Source organism: Cervus canadensis, chromosome 22 (genome assembly GCF_019320065.1).
Source record: "Cervus canadensis isolate Bull #8, Minnesota chromosome 22, ASM1932006v1, whole genome shotgun sequence".
Lineage (NCBI taxonomy): Eukaryota > Metazoa > Chordata > Mammalia > Artiodactyla > Cervidae > Cervus > Cervus canadensis.
Window position 1 is genome coordinate 3171364 of NC_057407.1, and position 21355 is coordinate 3192718.

Genomic DNA, 21355 nt, shown 5'->3' on the forward strand with positions numbered 1-21355 from the left:
CTTCCTCTCGGAGAGCGGGAGGAAACGTCTCGGAGTGGGCGGAGGCGCAGCGGCCGCAGCGGCGGCACCGGCAGAAGCCCGGCGGCCAGAGCGCAGCGCGCGCGGAGCCGGGCGCCCGGAGCGGACACGACGCCGCGCGCCGGCCCGGCCACCGCCCCCCGCCCGCGCGCCCGCGCCCCCGGCCCCGCCCCCCGAGGCTCGCGCCCCCCCGGCCCCGCGCGCCGCGCCGCGGCCTGAGTGAGCGCGCCGCCGCCCCCCGCGCCCCGACCGCGCACCCGCTCCGCTCCCCGGCCCCGCCCAGCCCCGGAGGCCGGCGCCCCGCGCCCCCACTGGCCCTGCGCGCCGCGCGGAGTCCGGCGCGCGCCGGGGGCGGGGCAGGCGCCGGGGCGGGGGGTGCGGGCCCCGCGGGGCGGCCATGGAGTGAGGCGGCGCGCGGACTCGCGCTCGGACGGACGGAGGCACCGACGGGCGGCCCCGGGCTCCGCGCGCTGGAAGATGAACAGAGCAGGTAGGAGGCTCCGCGGGGCGCGCGCGCCAAGGGGCCCCGTCCGGCGCTCCAAGTTGGAGCCCGCGAGGCTCTCCGGAGCGAGCTGCCCAGAAACCCCCCGACCTTCCGCCTGGGCTGAGGGACGGGCGGGTCCTGAGGAGGCTGAGAGCGTCGGGGGCTCTCAGTCCCGTCCGGGACGCCCCACCTCGGGGATGCCTCCTCGGTGTCGGCGAGGCCGCACCCCACCCCCGATAGGCCGCCTCCGGCTCCCACCGCGGCCCGCGGCTTGGGGGTCCCCTCGCGACGGGGAAAGACGCTCCCTTCGCAAAAGCGACTTGGTAGCGCCCCTGAATCCTCCCTCCTGCTCCTTGGGGTCCCCTTCAGGCTCTCGCTGGCCCCCCAGAGGCCCTCTTGGCCCCCCGGATCCGTCCGCGCTTTCCCCACGCCGGGTCTATGCCTGGTCCCTCACTCTGCGCGGCGCGCCCTTGGCGGCCTCTCGCGCCTCTCCTGGACACCCCCCCCCCCCAGACTTGGCGCTCGCTCTCCTTTGGAATTAAAAAGCCCTAAATGATCACACCCCGCCCCCGCCCCCCGCAGCGGCGCGCCCCCATCCCCTGCGGGGCCCTGGCCCGGGGCCCCGCTTTGTGCCTCGCCGGCGGGACCGAACGCCCAGGGGACGGCGTTCCCTCCCAGCCCTCGCGTCACTGCCCTGAGAATCTGCCTCTGCCCGCCCGGGGCGTCCGTGAAATCCCGAATGCGTTCGACGGTACAGAGCGATCCCCTCCGAGGAGTGCCGTTTAACAGACTCACTGACTGAGACCCAGAGATGGGCGGTGCCTGGACCCCAGTTCTTCGGTGTCCTGACTCCTCCGCGGGGAGGGCAGAAAGTTGCCTCCAAGAGGCGAGTTTACGAGGAGGCAGCCGTCCCAGCTAACTTCACTTGCCTGCCAAGGAGCGATTATCGCTCTTTTCATATTTTTTTTTTTCTCATAGAATTTAGCAGAAGGCAGCTCCCTCCCCGGCCAACACCCTTGTCCGAATCCGAACTCCAAAACACACATCCCTAAAGAAACAGGAAGCCACCATTTTGGCTGTCTTAGAACCATATCCTGCTGCCCTGGGTGGGTGTAAAAAAGTGTGTGTGTGTGTGCGTCTGTGCGTTGTGGGCTTTTCCTTTCTCAAGTGTTTTTAATGAATAAAATCTTTGTCTGAGGAGTGAGGTGCGGGTGGGAGACGTTTGGCTCATTGATCTGACAAAGGAGACACTTGGGGGCTTAGGAAGGCAGTGGCCGCCTCCCTGTGTCCAGGCTCGGCTGTGGCCAGCACACAGCTGGACCCTCCGTGAGTGTTGGTCGCGGGGGGTAGGGGCTGGGGGTGGGGGCGGGGTGCCACCTTGGTGGAGTGGAGAGAAGACCGGGGCAGGGTCCCAGTGCCCAGCCAGCCCCATCCTTCTAGGAAGGAGGTGGCCTGCTGCTAGATCTAGCGCAGACAGAGCCAGGCTAAGTCTTTCCTACAGCCTAATAAAACTCGCTGGAAAACAATGGTGAGAGCCCCGTGCGGTTTTCCCACGTTTCCCTGCAGGAGACTTGGGCAAGCCCTCTATTCTCGGAGACTCCAGGGTTTGGAGTGAGCCAGAAAACGCTTAGCGAGCGGCAGGTTTGGTCTCAGGAAATCTCAGCACTTACCACTCTTGGGTTCCAGCATCCTTTAATTTGTGTCTAGCGTAAATCTGGTTACTTTTTCTGTGTGATGGCAGTCATAGATCTCACGTAATGATATGTATGTGCTTGGCTCTGAATGTCTTGATTATGCAGCCGAGTGGTTCATACTCCATGGGACTGAACCCCATAACCACCGTATGCCTAGTTATTTGACCTTGAGCAGGTTGGTTAACCTCTCAATGTCTATTTCTTCATCTTGAAAATGGGGATAATGAGATCTTTGTTGTTAAGTTCTCATAATTAAACAGAGCTTGTCCCCGGCCTAGCACGGTGTCTGTCACCGTATGTTGTTGTTATTTAGTTCCCAGGTCGTATCCGACCGACTCTTTGTGACCCCATGGACTGTAGCCTGCCAGGTTACTCTGTCCATGGCATTTCCCAGGCAAGAATACCCAGGTGGGTTGCCATTTCCTCCTCCAGGGATCTTCCTGACCCAGCGATCGAACCCAACTGTCCTGCATTGCAGACAGATTCTTTACCACTGGGCCATCTGAGAAGCCCCCATCACATTATACGTAACTAACAGATTACTAGTTAATATTGAAGCAGATGCTGGTCTTTAGTCTTTTATACTTGTATCAGTTTTCACAGTAACTTCATCCTGAGTACTGTTGCCATCCTCATTTTATCGATGGGAAAATTGAGCTGCAGGGATTTTGTGGTTGCTGACCTAATAAGGAGCTGAGACAGGGGTGAAACAGACTGTCCAGCTTGAGAGCCTGCTTTATTTATCCGGTGCATAACACATAGTAGGTGGTCAGGAAATGTCTGCCAGTTGACTTTGTTAGGTACCTTATGTGGGTTTTTTTGCCTTGAACAAACATTTTTGCCTTGAACAACAAGGAACAGCATTATGAAAAAAGCAGAGTATTTCTTCCATTTTCTCTAGAAAGAAACTGAGGCTCAGAGAGGCACAGTGATGTGCCTGAGATCACACAGCTGACGTGTGCGGAGCTGAGGTTGGAGTCAGGTCTGTCCCAGCCAGGCCTTTCCCACGTGGGTCGTGGGTCCCACACCCGTCACGGGTCGCTGGACTCACCTAACCGCAGCCTCATTAGAAATCATCAGGCTTGACTTGGACATTCCAGCAGGCATCCAGGAATGAAATGTAAATTCAGATGCAATTGGAAGGTGAAATTGGAAGATAATTACTCTTGGAACATATGGTTATGAGAGTTCCAGGGGGAGAACAGTGAACCGCAGTTGCAACAGACGCAGGGGCCCAAGTTGGGGATGTCAGGGAACGTCATCAGAAAAGCCACAAGTTTAAAAGACTGTCGCCGGCCAGAGGAGAAGGCACTTACTGACTGTTCGGTGCAGTCCCCTCACGCTGCAGATGTGGAAACTGAGGCTCAGGCAAAGGAGGGGCCTTGCCCAAGGTGTCCCTTCAACTCACGGCAGAGGCAGCCATGGAGATCAGAGCTCCAGTCCAGTGCTCCTCCAAGTACCTCTTCTCATTTAACCTCTGCATAGCTGACAAGGGGGGCTTCCCTGATAGCTCAGCTGGTAAAGAATCCGCCTGCAATGCAGGAGACCCCGGTTCGATTCCTGGGTCGGGAAGATCCCCTGGAGAAGCGATAGGCTACCCATTCCTGTATTCTTGGACTTCCCTTGTGGCTCAGCTGGTAAAGAATCTGCCGGCAATGTGGGAGATCTGGGTTCGATCCTTGGGTTGGGAAGATCCCCTGGAGAAGGGAATGGCTACCAGCAGCATGAATGTGTGAGTGGCAGATATTTAATTAAAATAGAGAGAGAAAATACAAGCTGGTACCAGGGGGCTGGCTGGCTGTGGATGATTTCTATCTCCAGAGGCTGTGAAAAATCTCTTCCTCCTGTCACTGTGGCTCCCCACCCCCACCCTCAGTTAACTCTTGGCATCTTGACTCACGGGTATTCTGCATTCAGGTCATCCTCAGGGGTAGCGCATTGCCAGGAGGTCTTGGGCATTGGTACCTCAGGGTGGTGAGGGTGTGCCCCCCAGGCTGTGTGTTTCGGGGAGAGAGAAGGTCCATCCACGCTCAGTTCTTGCTGTGGTTGTTCACTTGCTCAGTCGTGTCCGACTCTGCAACCCCATGGACTGCAGCACACCAGGCTTCCCTGTCCTTCACCATCTCCTGAAATTTGCTCCGACTCACGTCCACTGAGTCAGTGATAACGTCCAACCATGTTATACTCTGTCACCCCCTTATCCTCCTGCCCTCAGTCTTTGCCAGCTTCAGTGTCTTTTCCGATGAGTCGGCTTGTCACATCGGATGGCCCAAGTGTTGGAGCTTCAGCTTCGGCATCTGTCCTTCCAGTGAATATTCAGGGCTGATCTCCTTTAGGATAGACTGGGTGGGTCTCCTTGCAGCCCACAGGACTCTCCAGAGTCTTCTCCAACACCACAGTTCCAAAGTATCCATTCTTTGGCACTCAGCTTTGTATATGGTCCACCTCTCACATCCATACATGACTGCTGGGTTCTAGAGAGTCAGAAAGTTACACTGAACCCAGAGGAGGAAGCCCCTGCTCTGATTTATCCTGTTATTAATCCATCCCCGCCATATTCTAAAGCTCAGCCAAACTGGACTGTTGGTCATGCTTCCAAAGGCCTTGCATCTCACTGCCTCTGGGCCTTTGCACTTTCTGTGCCTTCTGCCTGGAACACCTAACCTGGTTTCTTTTTTTTTTTTTTTAATTTTTATTTTATATTGGAGCAGAGTTGATTTACAGTTTTGTGTTTTGTGTACAGCAAAATGATTCTGTTATATATATATATTGGGTTGGCAAAAAAATTCGTTCATGTTTTTTCATAACATCTTTGACCAACCATATTTATACATATGTGTGTATATATATATATATGGAATATATATAGGGGCTTCCCCAGTGGCTCAGCGGGTAAAGAATCTGCCTGAGACATAGGAGACGTGGTTTGATCCCTGAGTTGGGTAAATCCCATGGAGGCGGGCATGGCAACCCGATCCACTATTCTTGCCTGGAAAAGCCCATGTACAGGGGAGCCTGGCAGGCTTCATGGGTCGCAAAGAATCAGATGTGATTGAAGTGACTGCGCACGTTTGAGTATTTATATGCATATGTGTGTGTGTGTATTCTTTTCAGACTCCCTTCCCATATAGGTTATTACAGAATCTTGAGTAGAGTTCCCTATGCTGTACAGCAGGTCCTTGTTGATTATCTTTCTTTTTTTTTTTCTTCTTTTTTTAATGTTGATTATCTTTCTTATACATAGTCGTTCAGTTCAGTCGCTCAGTCGTTTCTGACTCTTTGCGACCCCATGAACCGCAGCACGCCAGGCCTCCCTGTCCATCACCAACTCCCGGAGTCCACCCAAACCCGTGTCCATCGAGTCGGTGATGCCATACAACTATCTAATCCCCTGGTGTCCCCTTCTCCTCCTGCCCTCAATCTTTCCCAGCATCAGGGTCTTTTCCAATGAGTCAGCTCTTCACATCAGGTGGCCAGAGTATTGGAACTTCAGCTTCAACCTCAGTCCTTCCAATGAACACCCTGGACTGATCTCCTTCAGGATGGACTGGTTGGAACTCCTTGCAGTCCAAGGGACTCTCCAGAGTCTTCTCCAACACCACAGTTCAAAAGCATCAATTCCTCAGAGCTCAGCTTTCTTTATAGTCCAACTCACACGTCCATACATGACCATTGGAAAAACCACAGCCTTGACTAGACGGACCTTTGTTGGCAAAGTAATGTCTCTGCTTTTTAGTATGCTTCTAGGTTGTTCATAACTTTCCTTCCAAGGAGTAAGCGTCTTTTAATTTCATGGCTGCAGTCACCATCTGCAGTGATTTTGGAGCCCAGAAAAGTAAAGTCGCCATTGTTTCCAGTTTCCCCATCTATTTCCCATGAGGTGATGGGACCAGATGCCATGATCTCCGGTTTTTAAATGTTAAGTTTTAAGCCAGCTTTTTCACTCTCCTCTTGTACTTTCATCAAGAGGCTCTTTAGTTCTTCTTAACTTTCTGACATAAGGGTGGTGTCATCTGCATATCTGAGGTTATTGATATTTCTCATGGCAATCTTGATTCCAGCTTGTGCTTCTTCCAGCCCATTGTCTCTCTTAATTCCAAATTCTTAATTTATTCCTCCCCCACCTCCCCCCCCCACCATAATCATAAATGTCTTTCCTAAATCTGTGAATCTGTTTCTGTTTTGTAAATAAGTTCATTTGTATAATTTTTTTTTTAGATTTAGAGGAAAGTGTGAAAGTGAAAGTTGCTCAGTTGTGTCTGACTCTGCGACCCCATGGACCCAACCATCCTTGGAATTCTCCAGGCCCGAATACTGGAGTGGGTAGCCTCTCCCTTCTCCATCGAATCCAGGTGTCCCGCATTGCAGGTGGATTCCCTCCCAGGCGAGCCCCAAGGGAAGCTTAGATCTGGATGTCATACAGTGTTTGCCTCTTCCTGTCCCACGTACTTCACGCGGTGTGCTGGTCTCTAGGCCCATCCGTGTTGCTGCGGATGGCATGATTTCATTCCTTTTCTCGGCCGAGTAATATTCCATTGTATATACGCACCACAGCTTCTGTATCCACCCCTCTTAGGTCACTTCCACATCTTAGCGGTTGTAGCTAGTGCTGCAGTGAACATTCTGGTGCACGTATCTTTAGAATTAGGTTTTCTCCAGATGGATGTGCGGGCGTAGGATTGCTGGATCATATCCAACTTCATTTTTTTTATTATGAAAGTTGTCCCCGTCCCTCAGCATGCACTCTGGTGTATCTGTCCCCTGGGCCTTCTCTAGGCAGCACTGGTCTGAGACCCAGGTCACCCGGCCCTGCACGCAGGGGCCCTGTGTGGTTCCTCCTTGGGAGGGAGGAGAGCTGGGAGCCACCTCCTTCCTCTTCTCACCTCCCGCGTCCTGTCTCCTTCGCCGGCTCTTTCTCGCGTCCTTGGGGCCAGTGGGGCTCCATCCCAGGCTCTGCTCTCTTCTCTGCCCCCCCACGCGGTCACTTGGTGATTTTACCCGGCTCGCGCCCTAATCCCATCTCTGTGATGGCTGCCTCCAGCCATCCGCTCCCAGGAATCCAGGCTGGTCCATCCAAGAGCCCGCCGACAGCTCCTTCCAGGGCTGTGATGGGGAACTCGGACGCAACAGGCACACATTGAAGCTCTGGCTTCCTCCCGCGACACCGGCTGCCTTCCCGGGTTCAGCTGCTGGCAACCTCACCCTGCCGGTTGCTCTGACTCAAAGCCTTCGCGTTGCCCGTGATTATTCTTTCTCTCACACCCCACATCCGAACCGTCTGTAAATCCCACCAGCTCTACCTTCAAATTCAGAATCTGATCCTTTTCTTTTTCTTTTTTTGATCACTTCCTCCGCTGCAGCCTGGCCCAAGCCGCCATCCTCTCTGGCCTGCATCATTATCGCAGGTGCCCCCTCCCTGGCCTCCCTGATTTCATGCTCAGCACGGCTGCCGCTTTCAGCACACTAGCTGGAGTGGGCTTGGCCTTCTGCTCAGGACCGGGTTGTCATCTGCACTCTCCCCAGGACCCCTCTGCCCTCACCTCCTGTCCCTCCTTCGCGGCCTCACTCCCTTCCCACCGCTCAGACGTCCTTGGACACGCTGGGTGAGTCCTGACTCCCCTCTCCTTTTTCTGACATCCTCTCATTGAGACCCGTCCTGGTCTGTCTGTTTGAAGTTGCAAACTTCTTATCTTTCCTCCAAACTCCTAACTCCTGATCTTTTCCTGTGAACTTCATGATCATCTAACATATGATGGATCACAAACTTAGGCTTTTTATCGCTCTTCTCCCACCGCTAGAATGTAAGGGCCAGGAGGAATGTGCTCTTTGTTATGTTTATTGATGTATGCGGAGAGTCTGGACGAGGGCCTGGAAAATACTAGATGCTTCATCAATACTGATGTAGTGGACCTGGATTAAAGAGAGCTGGATGGGAGCGAAGGAAAGCCAGTCATTCACTCTGTGGTCACTCCGTCCTTCTGACTCAGCCTTATGGGAATTTCTCACTTGGTTCGCTGTCCCGGGTCTCTCTGGCCTCAGTCTCCCCGCGTTTTGCCTTTCTCTGCTTCACTCGAAGCCGGGAGCCCTGGTCTGCTCTGTGGAAGAGATGCTCAGTTGCATCTGACTCTTCACGACCCCGTGGACTCGTGAAGGCCACGCAGGCGCCTCTGTTCATGGAATTTTCCAGCCAAAGAACACTGGAGTGAGTTGTCATCTCCTCCAGGGGATCTTCCAGACCCGGGAATTGAACCCACGTCTCCTGCATTGGCAGGCGGATTCTTTACCACTGAGCCACCGGGGATCCCATCGAAGAAATGCTTGATGGCAAAAGGGTGAAAGCAGGGGTTCAAGGGGCTGGACCAGGAAGCAAGAGACTCCGTTCTGCAGAGGCCCTGCTCTGGACTCGCTGAGTCCCCTGCCGGTCCCCCGCCCTGCCTGCGCCTCGGTCTCCTCTCAATGAGGGGTCGGGCGGGGCCCTTCTGACTCTGCCATCCTTGGACTTCAGAGGAGAAGGGGGTGAAACGCCCTGAACTCCAGAGCGGGGAGCAGGACGTGGATGCTGGGTACTTGTCACTCCTCGGGGCTCCCGTGGGGAAGGCATTTTCTTGCTGGATCACGCCTCGGACGCCCACTGTAACCTTTTTCCGAGGAGATGGTGCCCACAGATCAATAGCTTGATTGTAGGAAGGATGGGGCGGGGTGGGAGCGATGCATTTTTCATGGCTGATCTGTCCCTCTCGCAGGCCTGGTAATGCCTGTGTGAAATGCCACCTGTTAAAGATGAGAAATGAGAGTCCCCACCCCCCGGAGAATAATTTCACGCCAGTGTCTGACGCCTGATGTTGAGACCGTGAAGCCCCTATCACATCATGTGTCAGTGTAGATCCAGACTTAACAACAGGAGAAGGCGGCAAGGAGGGGAAGCCTTGCTTTATTAGAACAATGATAGTGTGAAAAAGGGTTGCTCGGTCATGTCTGACTCTTTGCGACCTCACGGACTGTAGCCCGCCAGGCTCCTCTGTCCATGGAATTTTCCAGGCACAGTACTGCAGTGCGTTGCTATTTCCTTCTTCAGGGGATCTTTCCGACCCAGGGATCAAACCCACATCTCCTGCATTGCAGTCAGATCCTTTCCTGTCTGAGCCACCAGGTTATGGAGAACTACTAAGCAAAGTCCTGCTAACGTATATCTTTGGATCTTTATAACAGCCTCTTGTACCCGTTTTACAGATGAGGAATCTGAGACTCAGCTTCATAGCTTATAAGTGGCAAAGGTAGGGTTTGAACCCAGATCACCAGGCTCCAAAGGCTTATTATTGTTACCGTTATGCCACATTGACAGAGAGCTGAAGCTTAGCTGTTTAAGCTCCAAGTATTTCGGGCTTGAAAAAAAAAACTAAATTGAACAGAAATTTTTCTAAATTAGGATGTATTTGATTGTGTATAGAAACAAGGAGTTGGAAAGTCACTTCTTTCATCTTGAAGAAATGTTTATCTGGATGCCTGCGGCTTTACTGGGTTGTTGGTGCATGTAGATGTGAATGTAGATGTGGGTTAGGGCATTGAGGAAGTAAATGCTTTCTCTTTAAAACCTTTTAAAAAATGGTTATTTCTTTAGCTGCGCCAGGTCTTACTTAGGGCATGTGGGGTCTGGTTCCCCGAGGAGGGCTGGAACCCCGGCCCCCCTGCGTTGGGAGCGTGGAGTCTTAGCCGCTGGACCACCAGAGAAGTCCCAAGCCTTTAAAGTCTTGACCGCTTGGCCTCTTCCCTCCCTTTCTTGCTGTCAGCTGCCACATCTTAAAACTGACAGTGTCCCTGTCTCACTGCCCCCTCCCAGTTAGCTGTGCCCTGGGAAACCACGCCAGTAAGTTCACTAGATTTATGTGCCGCACACAAGTAAAGGCTTTGGAGTCAGGCCCTTCCAGGAACAGAGTGCGTGGGCTTTATAATCCTGTATTATTGGTATCCAGGGCCTTTTTTTATTTCCTTTGGGGCCCCTCAGCTGAATTTTTCATAGTTGTGCCAGCTGGGGGAGACGACACTGACTTTGGCCTCAGATATACTGAAACGGGGGCTTCCCTGGTGGCTCAGAGGGTCAAGAATCTGCAGTGCAGGAGACCCAGGTTCGATCCCTGAATCGGGAAGATCCCCTGGAGAAGGGAATGGCTTCCCACTCTAGTATTCTTGGCTGGAGAATCCCCTGGACAGAGGACCCTGGTGGGCTACAGTCCATGGGGTCACAAAGAGTTGGACACAATGGAATCAACTTAGCATGCGTGCGCACACACACACACATGCCCACACACGCACACACACAGACACACGCATGCACACACATGCGTGCACACACACGCGCAGACACACGCACGCACGAACTCACACGCACACACATGTGCACACGCGCGCGCGCACAGACGCGTGCACAGACGCGTGCACACACATGCGCGCACACATGCACGCACACACACACACTGGCATGGAGGGGCCAGCGGGACAGTCCCCGTGGAGGTGGGCTGAAGTCAGCCGGAGCTGTGCTGGCCGCCACCCCTGTGCGCTCCTGAGCACCTGCGGCGAGGCTGGTCTGAGTCGTTACGCGCTGCAAGTGTGAAATATACCTTAAATTTCGAGGACTTAGCATCGTAAAGAATGTCGGATATCTTCAGAATGAGCTTTGTGTATCAATTACATGTTGATCCAGACATGATTCCTTGATTATGTGATAATGTCCAAAGTGATATCTGGGATGTATTGAGTTGAAAAATGTATTGTTAAAATGGGTGTCACCTCTCTCTTCTTTTACTCTTTAGTATGGCTATGAGAAAATTAATAATTATGTGTGTAATGATAAATGGGGCTCACATTATATTTGTCAGTCTGCCCTCGATTAGAAATGACTGAGGTCAGAGATGGAGCTGGGAGTTGAATGCCATGAGAGGGGGTGGTGTTTGCTGGCAGCCCTCCAGGCCAGCCGCTCCGTCTTCCCTCTGTCCCAGGCTGAACTGACACGCCGAGCCGGCTCTGTATCAGAGTTTCACGCCCAAGGCTTAGTGGGGATGGAACTGGGAGTTGAGACTGGACTGCAGCAGGGGCGTGCACGTCCTAATCCTGGGCAGTGGACAGCCAGGCAGTGCTGAAGTGAAGATGGCAGGACGGAGTTGCATTCCTGGGGATCCCCGTTCCTCACCTGTCTGCAGCGTGGACAGGGGCTCAGAAGCCCAGCCGCAGGTGTGAAGGCCTGGGCTGGCTGTGGCAGGAGAGATGCTGAACGTGGAAGTGGGCGATTCCACCACCCTTGACCCTCCCGCTTGTCTGGGCCCCTCCCACCCTGCCAAAGTGAGCTGCAGTGTCGCCCCCGCTGAGCCGTCTTTCCCAGCCGCGGCACCCTTGCTTCCCTAACCCCCGTGACACGTGTGTGTTGTCCATCTTCCATTTTGTCGTGACCGATAGAGCCTCAGCATCCACAGGGGATGAGACCCGTGTTGGAAAATACCATGTGATTTCCCCTGTGAGGTTTGGACGCAGGGCAGTTGGCTGGACACAAGCCTCGAGGCATGTAGAGTTCGGGGTGACCCTCAGAAGAATGGTGTCACCACCCCAAGCCTGGTGGTGTGTCGTTCTTGAGGGAAGGCGGTACTCAGTCATTATATTGCAGGAGTCTGAAGCTGCTCTGCTTGTTCTCTTAGCCTCCTTTTTTTTGGCTGCCCTGGGTCTTCATTGCAGCACGCAGACCTTTTCTAGCTGCAGCCCACGGGTTTCTCTTGCTGCGGAGTACAGACTCGAGCATGCACAGACAGGCGTGGTAGTTGTGACATCTGGGTTTAGTTGCCCCAAGGCCTGTGGGATCTTAGTTGCCTGACCAGGGACTGGAACCTGAGTCCCCTGCTTTAAAAGGTGGATTCTTAACCACTGGACCAGCAGAGAAGTCCCTGTGTGTCAGGCTTGTCTCCCTAATTCGATTTGTGAGTATTCAGCAGAGGTGTTCTTCTCTTCTTGGCCCTGGAAGACTCTGCCGTCTACGGTGCGGTGTGTGGAGACAGTAGATTGTACTAATGGGAGAAAGACTGTGGGCTCCTTGAGGGCAGCCTGGATGCTGACTGTTAAGATCTTCATTGGCTCCTGGACACGTGCATGTACTACGTACTTGTTGAGCAAATGAGTGTAGAGATGTGGACACTTTTATCTGAGGAGCACAGGCTATCATTCATTTGGGTTCTGCTAGCCGGATCCTGTTTAGAAGAAAGATCTCTTCCCCTTGTTTACAGAATGAATCTTGAGTGGGAAAGGAAATGGCAACCCACTCCAGTGTTCTTGCCTGGGAAACCCCAAGGAGAGAGGAGCCCGGCAGGCTACGGTCCCGTGGGGTCCTGTAAGAGTCAGACTTGACCTAGGGTGTGAGCACACAGGGGATTTTAAAGATGGTGGCGATAGGTTGGGTTCACGTGGGCTGGGAAGCCAGCTCCAGTGTTCTCTTGAAAACGGTAGGTAGGAGACTCTTGAGTGGAAGTAAAGGTAACTGTACTTTCTCTCCCCTTCTTGTCTGTGTTTTCATCCTTTAGATTCACCCAAACCACCAGTTGCCCCCAAGCCGAAGGCTGCCAGTTCCCTCACGCCACAGACACCACCAAAATTCTGCTCCTCGTCACTCCGGCCTGAAAGCCTTCACAGCCCCAACTCCTCCATGTCCAGGGGGCCAAAACCCCCCATCGCCCCCAAGCCCCGGCTGGCCACCCCCAGCGAGTGGAGGGCCAGCGTCTACGTGATCAACAGCTTAAACAAATGCAGCAACGGGAAGCTGCCCTGCGTAGACAGGGGCCTCTACGAAGAGCGCCGGTCCACCCCGGAATGCTCCGAGTCCGAGGCCGACGAGGATTACATCGTGGCCCCCAGGGCTCCGCCGGGAGAGGACGGAGCCAAGGATGCGGGCTGCGTGGAGAACACAGTCACGGGGCCTCCGGAGGCCGGCGAGGAGGAGGAGGAGGAGGGCCAGGAGCGGGGCGAGGGGTGCGGGCCGGCGGGGCCCACGGCTGCAGAGGCCTGGGCGGTGCTGAGTGGACAGGCTGACCGAGACGTCGCCCCCGCCCCCAAGGATGCGGAGGGGGCAGACTGTGCCGGGGCCGCGGGGACCGAGGGCCAGACGTTCACGAGTGAGGAGGAGGAGGAGGAGGAAGAGAAGCTGGCGGAAGAACACAGCGCATGCAGCCTGGAGGACGGGGGGCCTGGAGACGGAGGGGCGGAGTCTCCGAGCGAGAGCATCCCAGCCCACCTCGAGGTCGTGGACGATGCCGCGGCCGACGGCGAGGAGGAGTCCGGGGCCCCTGGGACCCCCGAGGAGGCTGATGCAGAACCGGACCGCGGTGTGGACGAGGGGGACAATGCCGGCGAGGAGCCCCCAGAGGACGAGGGGGACAATGCCGGCGAGGAGCCCCCAGAGGACGAGGGGAACAATGCTGGCGAGGAGCCCCCAGAGGACGAGGGGTCGGCTACGGGTGTCCCCGAGGCCGAGGTGGCCATAGACGACCCTGACGTCTCCCGGGAGGTGTGTGAAGATGCCGTGGGTGCTGGCGGCCAGCACGGCGGCCAGGATGAGTCGGTTGGCCCGAATGAGAACGCTGACCCGGCAGAAGCGGAGGTGGGAGAGGACCCCCTGGAGGGCGAGGACCCGGTGCAGGATGAAGCGGCCGAGGACAGCTGCCACATCATCCCGTTTGAGAGCGACAGCGTGGATGACCTCGTGCCTCCTCTCTCTGCCCGTCCCTACGAGCTCTTCCCCACCGAGAGCACCTCCTTCTGTAGCGAGAGCTACCCTCCTTATTCCGAGTCTGCACAGGAGCCGGGGCCGGGAGAACGCGCAGAGCGGGACCCCGAGGCCGGGCCGGGGCGTGAGCGGCGGGGCTCCGCGCAGGGTGGCGCCGGGGAGGAGGGCCCCCCTGTGCCCGACGTGCTGGTCCTGCCCGAGGACGAGGATGCCAACCCCTACGAGATGGGAGTCGGCCCGCCCTGCGGGGCGGACCCTGGGGAGGCGGAGACACCCGGAGCGCAGGCCGCCTCGGAGGAGCCGAGTCCCGATGCGGAGGGCGGCCTGGTCCCCATCGACAGGAAGAACGTCATGGCGAGGGCCAGGCCCCACTCCGGGAAGGTGGCTGGCTACGTCCCAGAAACAGTCCCGGAAGAAATGGGGCCGGAAGCTGGCTCAGCGGCGGCCGCGGAGGCGAGGAAGACAGTTCTGTCGCTGGAGGGGAAGCCGTTGGATGTCGGCAGGGCCCTGCCGGCAAAGCCCAGAGCCTTCACGCTGTATCCGCGATCGTTCTCCGTGGAGGGCCGGGAGATCCCTGCGTCCCTGTATCGGGAGCCCGAGGCGTGCGGCCTCGACGGCCACGGCATCAAGAGGAAGGAAGACAACTTGTCCCTGCCCTGCGTCATCGGCTCCTCCGGCAGCTTCTCCCAGAGGAGCCACCTGCCGTCCAGCGGCACCTCCACCCCGTCGTCCATGGTAGACATCCCACCCCCGTTCGACCTGGCCTGCATCACCAAGAAGCCCATCACCAAGAGCTCCCCCTCGCTCCTGGTGGAGAGCGAGCTCCCGGACAAGCAGAAGAAAAAGAAGTCATCCTTCAAGCGGTTCCTGGCGCTGACTTTCAAGAAGAGGACGGAGAGCAAGGTGCACGTGGACGTCCACGTGTCCTCGTCCAGGTCGTCCTCGGAGTCCAGCTACCACGGGCCAGCCCGGCTCCTGGAGATGGACCGCAGGAGCCTCAGCAACTCGCCGCAGCTCCGGGTGCGGACGGGCAAGCTCCGGGCTTGCGACTCGCCCTCGTCGCTCATCTTCTGCCGGGAGGGCAAGAGGAAGGGGGTCCCCTTCAGCAGGACGGTGTCCCGGGTGGAGTCCTTTGAGGACCGCTCGCGCCCCCCCTTCCTGCCGCTGCCCCTCACCAAGCCGCGCTCCATCTCGTTCCCCAACGCCGACACCTCGGACTACGAGAACATCCCGGCCATGAACTCGGACTACGAGAACATCCAGATCCCGCCCCGGAGGCCTGCGCGGGCCGGGACGTTTACCAAGCTGTTTGAAGACCAGAGCCGGGCCCTGTCCACGGCCAACGAGAACGACGGCTACGTGGACATGAGCAGCTTCAACGCCTTCGAGAGCAAGCCGCAGAGCGCCGACCCGGAGGCGGAAAGGTACCGTGACCGTCGCCTGCCTTTCGCCGGCTGGCGGCGGTAACCATCCGAGAGGCAGGCTTAGGCGAGGGTGGCGATCCCCAAGCTTTTTGGTGCCTGGGGCCAGTTTGGTGGAAGACGGTTTTTCCACGGACTCGGGCAAGGATGGTTTGGGGATGAATCTAGCACATGACTTTCATTTTGCACTTTATTTCTGTTCTTATTACATCAGCGCCTCAGATCATCAGATGTTAGGTCCCGGAGGCTGGGGATAGGCATAGTGGTCAGAACGGACTGGCTTTTTCTCCTCTGGCTCTGTCTCTCTCTAGCTTTGTGACTTGGGCTGAGTGGCTCTACCTCTCCAAGTCCTGGTTACTTCACCTGTGAAATGAATCCCTGCTACCTCTAGGCAGAGTGTTTGGAAAGATCGGAGTACCTAGTCTATTTGAAAATGTCTCAGATGCCAAATATAGTGAATGTGTTTTGCTATTATTTGGGGTACATTTCTCATCTTCTAGGCAGATGGTTTTACTACTCCCCTCCGGGAAAGTCACCAAAAGAGAAGGGCCTGGAATCTTGCCAAACTAAATATCTTTCACCATCAGGAAAATACCCTAAATTGAGATTGATCCCTTTTTATTGTGTCAGTATACACTCTATTCAAGGGAACTAGAAAAGACAATTTATTTAAATTGTTTGAAGAGCTAAGGGCGCCCTAAGCTAAATTTCTCAATAGAGGTCTTTAAGAGGTACGTCCAAGCTGATTTTTTTTTTTTGTTTTTGGACTCGGTCACCTTGGGAGTGAGAGTGAAACACTGCAATTATTGACAACAGTGGGGGTTTTCTGACCTCACCTTCCCGAGACTGACTGAATGGCCTTATTGATCATCCCAGGGGGATAATTGCCAAGTCTTGCTGTTTTTTATGCACCGCGGATGCACCTTAAAGGCACTGCAATTCAATCTCCACCACTTACACACTTGGGGGCACCTGATCTGAATTAATGAAAAGTCAGAATGGTGGTAATCTTCAAGGAAAGCCTGGTTCTTTCCCCGAATGTCCAGTACCTCAGTCTAGTCCCACACGGCTGTCTGTCGCTGCTCCGAACTCCCAGGGGACCTGCAGTAATGAATAGATAATGATTTGCGATCCGCATTAGCTCTCTGTGGAGTGTAGACACTAGGAGTGTTTGTGTGACTTTTCTCCTGAATTTTTCATACGGTTCCCCACCCTGTCTCCCTCTCTCCCTGCCCCAAGTCTGGGTAAGCCTATGAATTGGTTCTTTCTGTGAACTGGTTCGGAGCAGAGGTGGGCATCAGTGCCGCTAGAGGGATCCAGTTTAATTTGGATAATGGGGGCATGTGCGCACTTTAAAGAGGGTGGGAGCAGAAAAGCAGACAAGGTCACTGCATTAGTAGTTTCCAGTGGGGTTTGACAAGACCCAACCCCGGTGGGTGTGGGGGAAGCTTCCCAGGTGGTAAAGAACCCCCCTGCCGATGCAGGAGATGTAAGAGATTCGGGTTTGATCCCTGGGTGGGGAAGATCCCCTGGAGAAGGGCCTGGGAACCCACTCCAGTAGTCTCGCCTGGAGAATCCCATGGACGGAGGAGCCTGGAGGGCTGCAGTCCGCGGGGTCGCAGAGAGTCAGACACGACTGAAGTGACTTAGCACGTGTGCACACGCCCCTGGTGGTGTCCCTCCAGCACTGGGAAATAGAGCCAAGGTTTGAAACAAGATCTCCGTATTGGGATGGACCTCAAAGGGCGTGTGGTCTAACTTCCCGGGTCTAATAGGTCTCTCTCCTACCCTGGTCTGTAGTTGAATTCTTCAGTCCCCAGGGAACTCTCCACCTCCCGGAGCTGCCTCATCTGTTGCTCGGTCCTTCTATTTTTTCTTTCTGTCTGAGCCAAAAGCTGGCTTCCCATCATGTCCCCACCCCACCTAGGTGAAAGCCAACCCCTCCACTATCCCTGCCCCCTCCTGCTGACTCTTCCCCCAACAGCCAGGCATCTGAGTTCATTTCCTCTTTTGTACGACTGTCCTTTGGAAATGGAAATCTGCTTCTGTTGAATCACAGAATTGTAGAGCTGGAAGGGAACTTCTGACAACATTTGGTCCTGTTACAGAGGAGGAAACTGAGGCATGAAGAGGGAAAGAGACTTGCCTCCAATCTCTCTTGGTGGAGAAATCAGTGTCAGGACCCCAACTCCCTGACTCCTGGTTCAGGGGTTTTTGTGAAGGATGCTAAGGGATGCCAGGTCTAGTTGTGCAGGTCGCACACTGCCCCACCCCAGGCTCACACTCACCTTTTAGTCTATATATAGTGTCCGTGGGATTGTGCAGTGTGCAGGCTACTTGGCCATATGCAGAGGGCCTGTGGCCTTGATCTGTTGCTATTTAGTTGCTCAGTCATGTCTGACTCTTTTGTGACCCCAAGGACTGTAGCCTGCCAGGCTCCTCAGTCCATGGGATTTTCCAGGCAAGACTGGAGTGGGTTTCCATTTCCTTCGCCAGGGGATCTTCACAGACCAGGGATCAAACCCACGTCACCTGCATTGGCAGGGGAATTCTTTACCACTGAGCCCCTTGGAAAGCCTGCCTTGATCTTTGCTTAGTCCAAAAAAAAAGCTGCCTTCATCCAAACCAGAATAAAATACCGCAGAAGATGCTGATTCTTTCCGTGTCCCGCCTGCTTGCTGTGTTCCAGCCACCGTGCTGGGTGCTCGCCCCGTAGGGTCTCACATTTGAGGCTCCAGCCTGGAGCCTTGGCTAAGTGTCTTGAACCCTCAGACTCTGTTGCGGAATGGATTTCCCTGCAGGCCAGACTGGCTGGGATGTATCTCCCGTGCGGGAACCACATCCTCTTGGACATCAGTCAGTAAGCAGAGCTTGCTTCCGTTTTCCTGCATGAAACAGGGAAGCAGAGGGCCAGAGAAATCCCCGCTCTGGGCTGGAACACGTCTGGGCAAGGGCAGCGCCGGACACATGGCGTCGAGAGGCGGCGGGGGCTGCCACGAGGTGCGGGGGCCCCGGCTTCTTCGCCTGAATAGGGGCTTTGAGAACCAAGGGCAGGGGGATGCTGCTGACCTGGGGCACGTGCTCAGGGGTGCTGGGGTTGGCCGGGACCCGATGAGAGGATGGGAGACCGTTCCCTTCCTCCTTCCGCCGCTTGTGTCTCCCCAGACCTCGCTGCAGTGAGGATCAGAGGCTGAGGCCAAAATAAATATCGACGCTCCTGAAAGAGGGGCGGACAGTGAGCCCCAGGAGGGGGAGTTCAGAGCCCACCCGGCCCTGCCTCCCTGTGGACCCCCCGTTTGCGCCTCTGTCCCATGGTCTGATTGGAGCAGATCTGTTATTTCTCAGCCACCCACACTATGGCTCACTGCTTGTCTTTTAAATCAGTCCATCTTTTTTACTTAAAAGATATTTCGAAAGGAAATTCTGTGTCACTGCCGGTAAATGGAGAAGCAGTATTAGTTGTCTTAAGTAGAAGGCAGTTGTGAAAATAAGATACAGGACAAAGAACTAAGCCCGGGCGGGTGAAGTCCGCATGGGCCTCGAGCCTTGCCAAGGCCGTGAAACGGAGGTTCCGTCCCCTTGTTGAGCAGCGAGAGGTGTGAGAGGTGTCCTGGGGCCAACACGGAGACAGTCTCCTTGGCGTGATCAGAAGGATCCAGGAAGGGTGAAAAGCGAACAACTCTCTCGTGGTGCGATTCAGTGTTATTTAAACCCAAGTCCTTTTCCTAACGAAAGTGCCTCCCTTCGAGAAACGTGTGGAGTGTGTAATAGAATTCAGAGTTCTCTCAATTAGAGCAGCAGCTCAGGGTTTGATGGATGATTGTAAAGTTTCTTCTGTGCAGTTACTTCCTTCCAGGTTTGTCCACACAGATAATAGCATTTTCCCAGTTAAAACATTCTCTGTAGCTGTCTTCTGTCTTATGAAATAGGAGTATACACATTGCTGCCTGTGTACATTTTCCCCTGGTATACACAGCTCTGGGCTTCTCAGATGGCAGTAGTGGGAAAGAACCCACCTGCCAATGTGGGAGATGTGAGAGCCACGGGCTCAATCCCTGGGTTGGGAAGATCCCCTGGAGGAGGGCATGGCAACCCACTCCAGTATTCTTGCCTGGAGACTCCCAGGTACAGAGGAGCCTGGCGGGCTACAGTCCACAGGGTAGCTAAGAGTTGGACACGACTGAGAGACTTGGCATCCGCACGCATACACAACTTTGATTTAAAGAGTATCCCCAAAGGATTCTTTTTTCCTGAATTGACTCTCATACACAGTATGTGAACCGTGAACTTCCAGATGTTCAAGCTGGATTTAGAAAAGGCAGAGGAACCAGAGATCAAATTGTCAACATCCGTTGGATTATTGAAAAAGCAAGAGAGTTCCAGGAAAACATCTACTTCTGCTTTATTGACTATGCCAAAGCCTTTGACTGTGTGGATCACAACAAACTGGAAAATTCTTCAACAGATGGAAATACCAGACCACCTGACCTGCCTCCTGAGAAATCTGTATGCAAGTCAAGAAGGAACAACGGACTGGTTCCAAACTGGGAAAGGAGTACATCAAGGCTGTATATTGTCACCCTGCTTATTTAACTTATATGCAGAGTACATTATGAGAAACGCTGGGCAGGATGAAGCACAAGCTGGAATCAAGATTGCCGGGAGAAATATCAATAACCTCAGATATGCAGATGACACCACCCTTATGACAGAGAGTGAAGAGGAACTAAAAATCCTCTCGATTAAGGTGAAAGAGGAGAGTGAAAAGGTGGCTTAAAGCTCAATATTCAGAAAACGAAGATCATGGCATCTGGTCCCATCACCTCATGGGAAATAGATGGGGAAACATTGGAAACAGTTACAGACTTTATTTTTTGGGGCTCCAAAATCACTGCAGATGGTGACTGAAGCCATGAAATTAAAAGATGCTTACTCCTTGGAAGAAAAACTGACCAACTTAGATACCATATTGAAAAGCAGCGACATTACTTTGCCGACAAAGGTCCATCTAGTCAAAAGTATGGTTTTTCCAGTGGTCATGTGTGGATGTGAGAGTTGGACTATAAAGAAAGCTGAGCACGGAAGAATTGATGCTTTTGAACTGTGGTGTTGGAGAAAACTCGTGAGTCCCTTGGACTGCAAGGAGATCCAACCAGTCCATCCTAAAGGAAATCAGTCCTGAATATTCATTTGAAGGACTGATGCTGAAGCTGACGTTCCAATACTTTGATCACCTGATGTGAAGAACTGACTCATTGGAAAAGACCCTGATTTTGGGAAAGATTGAAGGTGGGAGGGGACTGGGACCACAGAGGATGAGATGGTTGGATGGCATCACCAACTCAATGGACATGAGTCTGAGCAAAGCTGTGGGAGTTGGTGACGAACAGGGAAGCCTGGCGTGCTGCAGTCCATGGGGTCGCAAAGAGTCAGATACAACTGAATGGCTGAACTAACTGAACTGAACACAGAAAAAGTGTTCTCAACAGCCATCTAGTCCAACACTCGTCCTTTTCCAGTAGAACACTTTGTGTCCTCAGTCAGGACGCTTGGTTGGGGGAACCTAGTCCTTACTTCTGAATATCCGCCAAGACCTTGGTATGTTGGTTATGCACTAGGAGCTTAATAAATGCATGTTGATCAGTTGGTGATTTTGAGCTTCACGAGGGGAAAGGACTGTCGTTTATTAAGTATCTTCTGAGACACAGTTTGAGGTGCTTTGTATAAGCTTATTAAATAGCCATTGGATGCAAAACACCACACACACTGGTCTGTCCTAAGTGTCTCGTTTAAATCCCCATAATTGTAACTTTGCTTTTTGCACAATGAAGCGTCTACTTTAATCACTCAGTATTATCCCTCCACACAGATCCCCAAGACCCCCTTTCCCCATTTCATTATAAAAACATTCAGACTTAGGGAAGAGCAGAAAGAGTTTTCCAGTGAATGTCGGTGGGCCCGCTTCTTAGATCTGACATTAACA

General features: G+C 54.1%; 1 protein-coding gene across 5 annotated transcripts in view; it reads left to right on the forward strand.

The window, feature by feature from the left end:
- The first annotated feature begins 323 nt into the window (after positions 1–323).
- The window catches only part of FGD5 (FYVE, RhoGEF and PH domain containing 5), a 130983-nt gene continuing 109951 nt past the window's right edge, over positions 324–21355 (forward strand). For 2 of the 5 annotated variants that reach the window (XM_043442610.1, XM_043442614.1), the window contains exons 1-2: positions 325–508; positions 12753–15375. In XM_043442610.1, the coding sequence (XP_043298545.1) occupies positions 496–508; positions 12753–15375 (2636 nt within the window). In that variant the 5' untranslated portion in view covers positions 325–495. Of the gene's footprint in view, positions 509–1500; positions 1609–12752; positions 15376–21355 lie in introns of those variants that run through there. The other 3 variants (XM_043442613.1, XM_043442612.1, XM_043442615.1) reach the window with 3 other exon arrangements.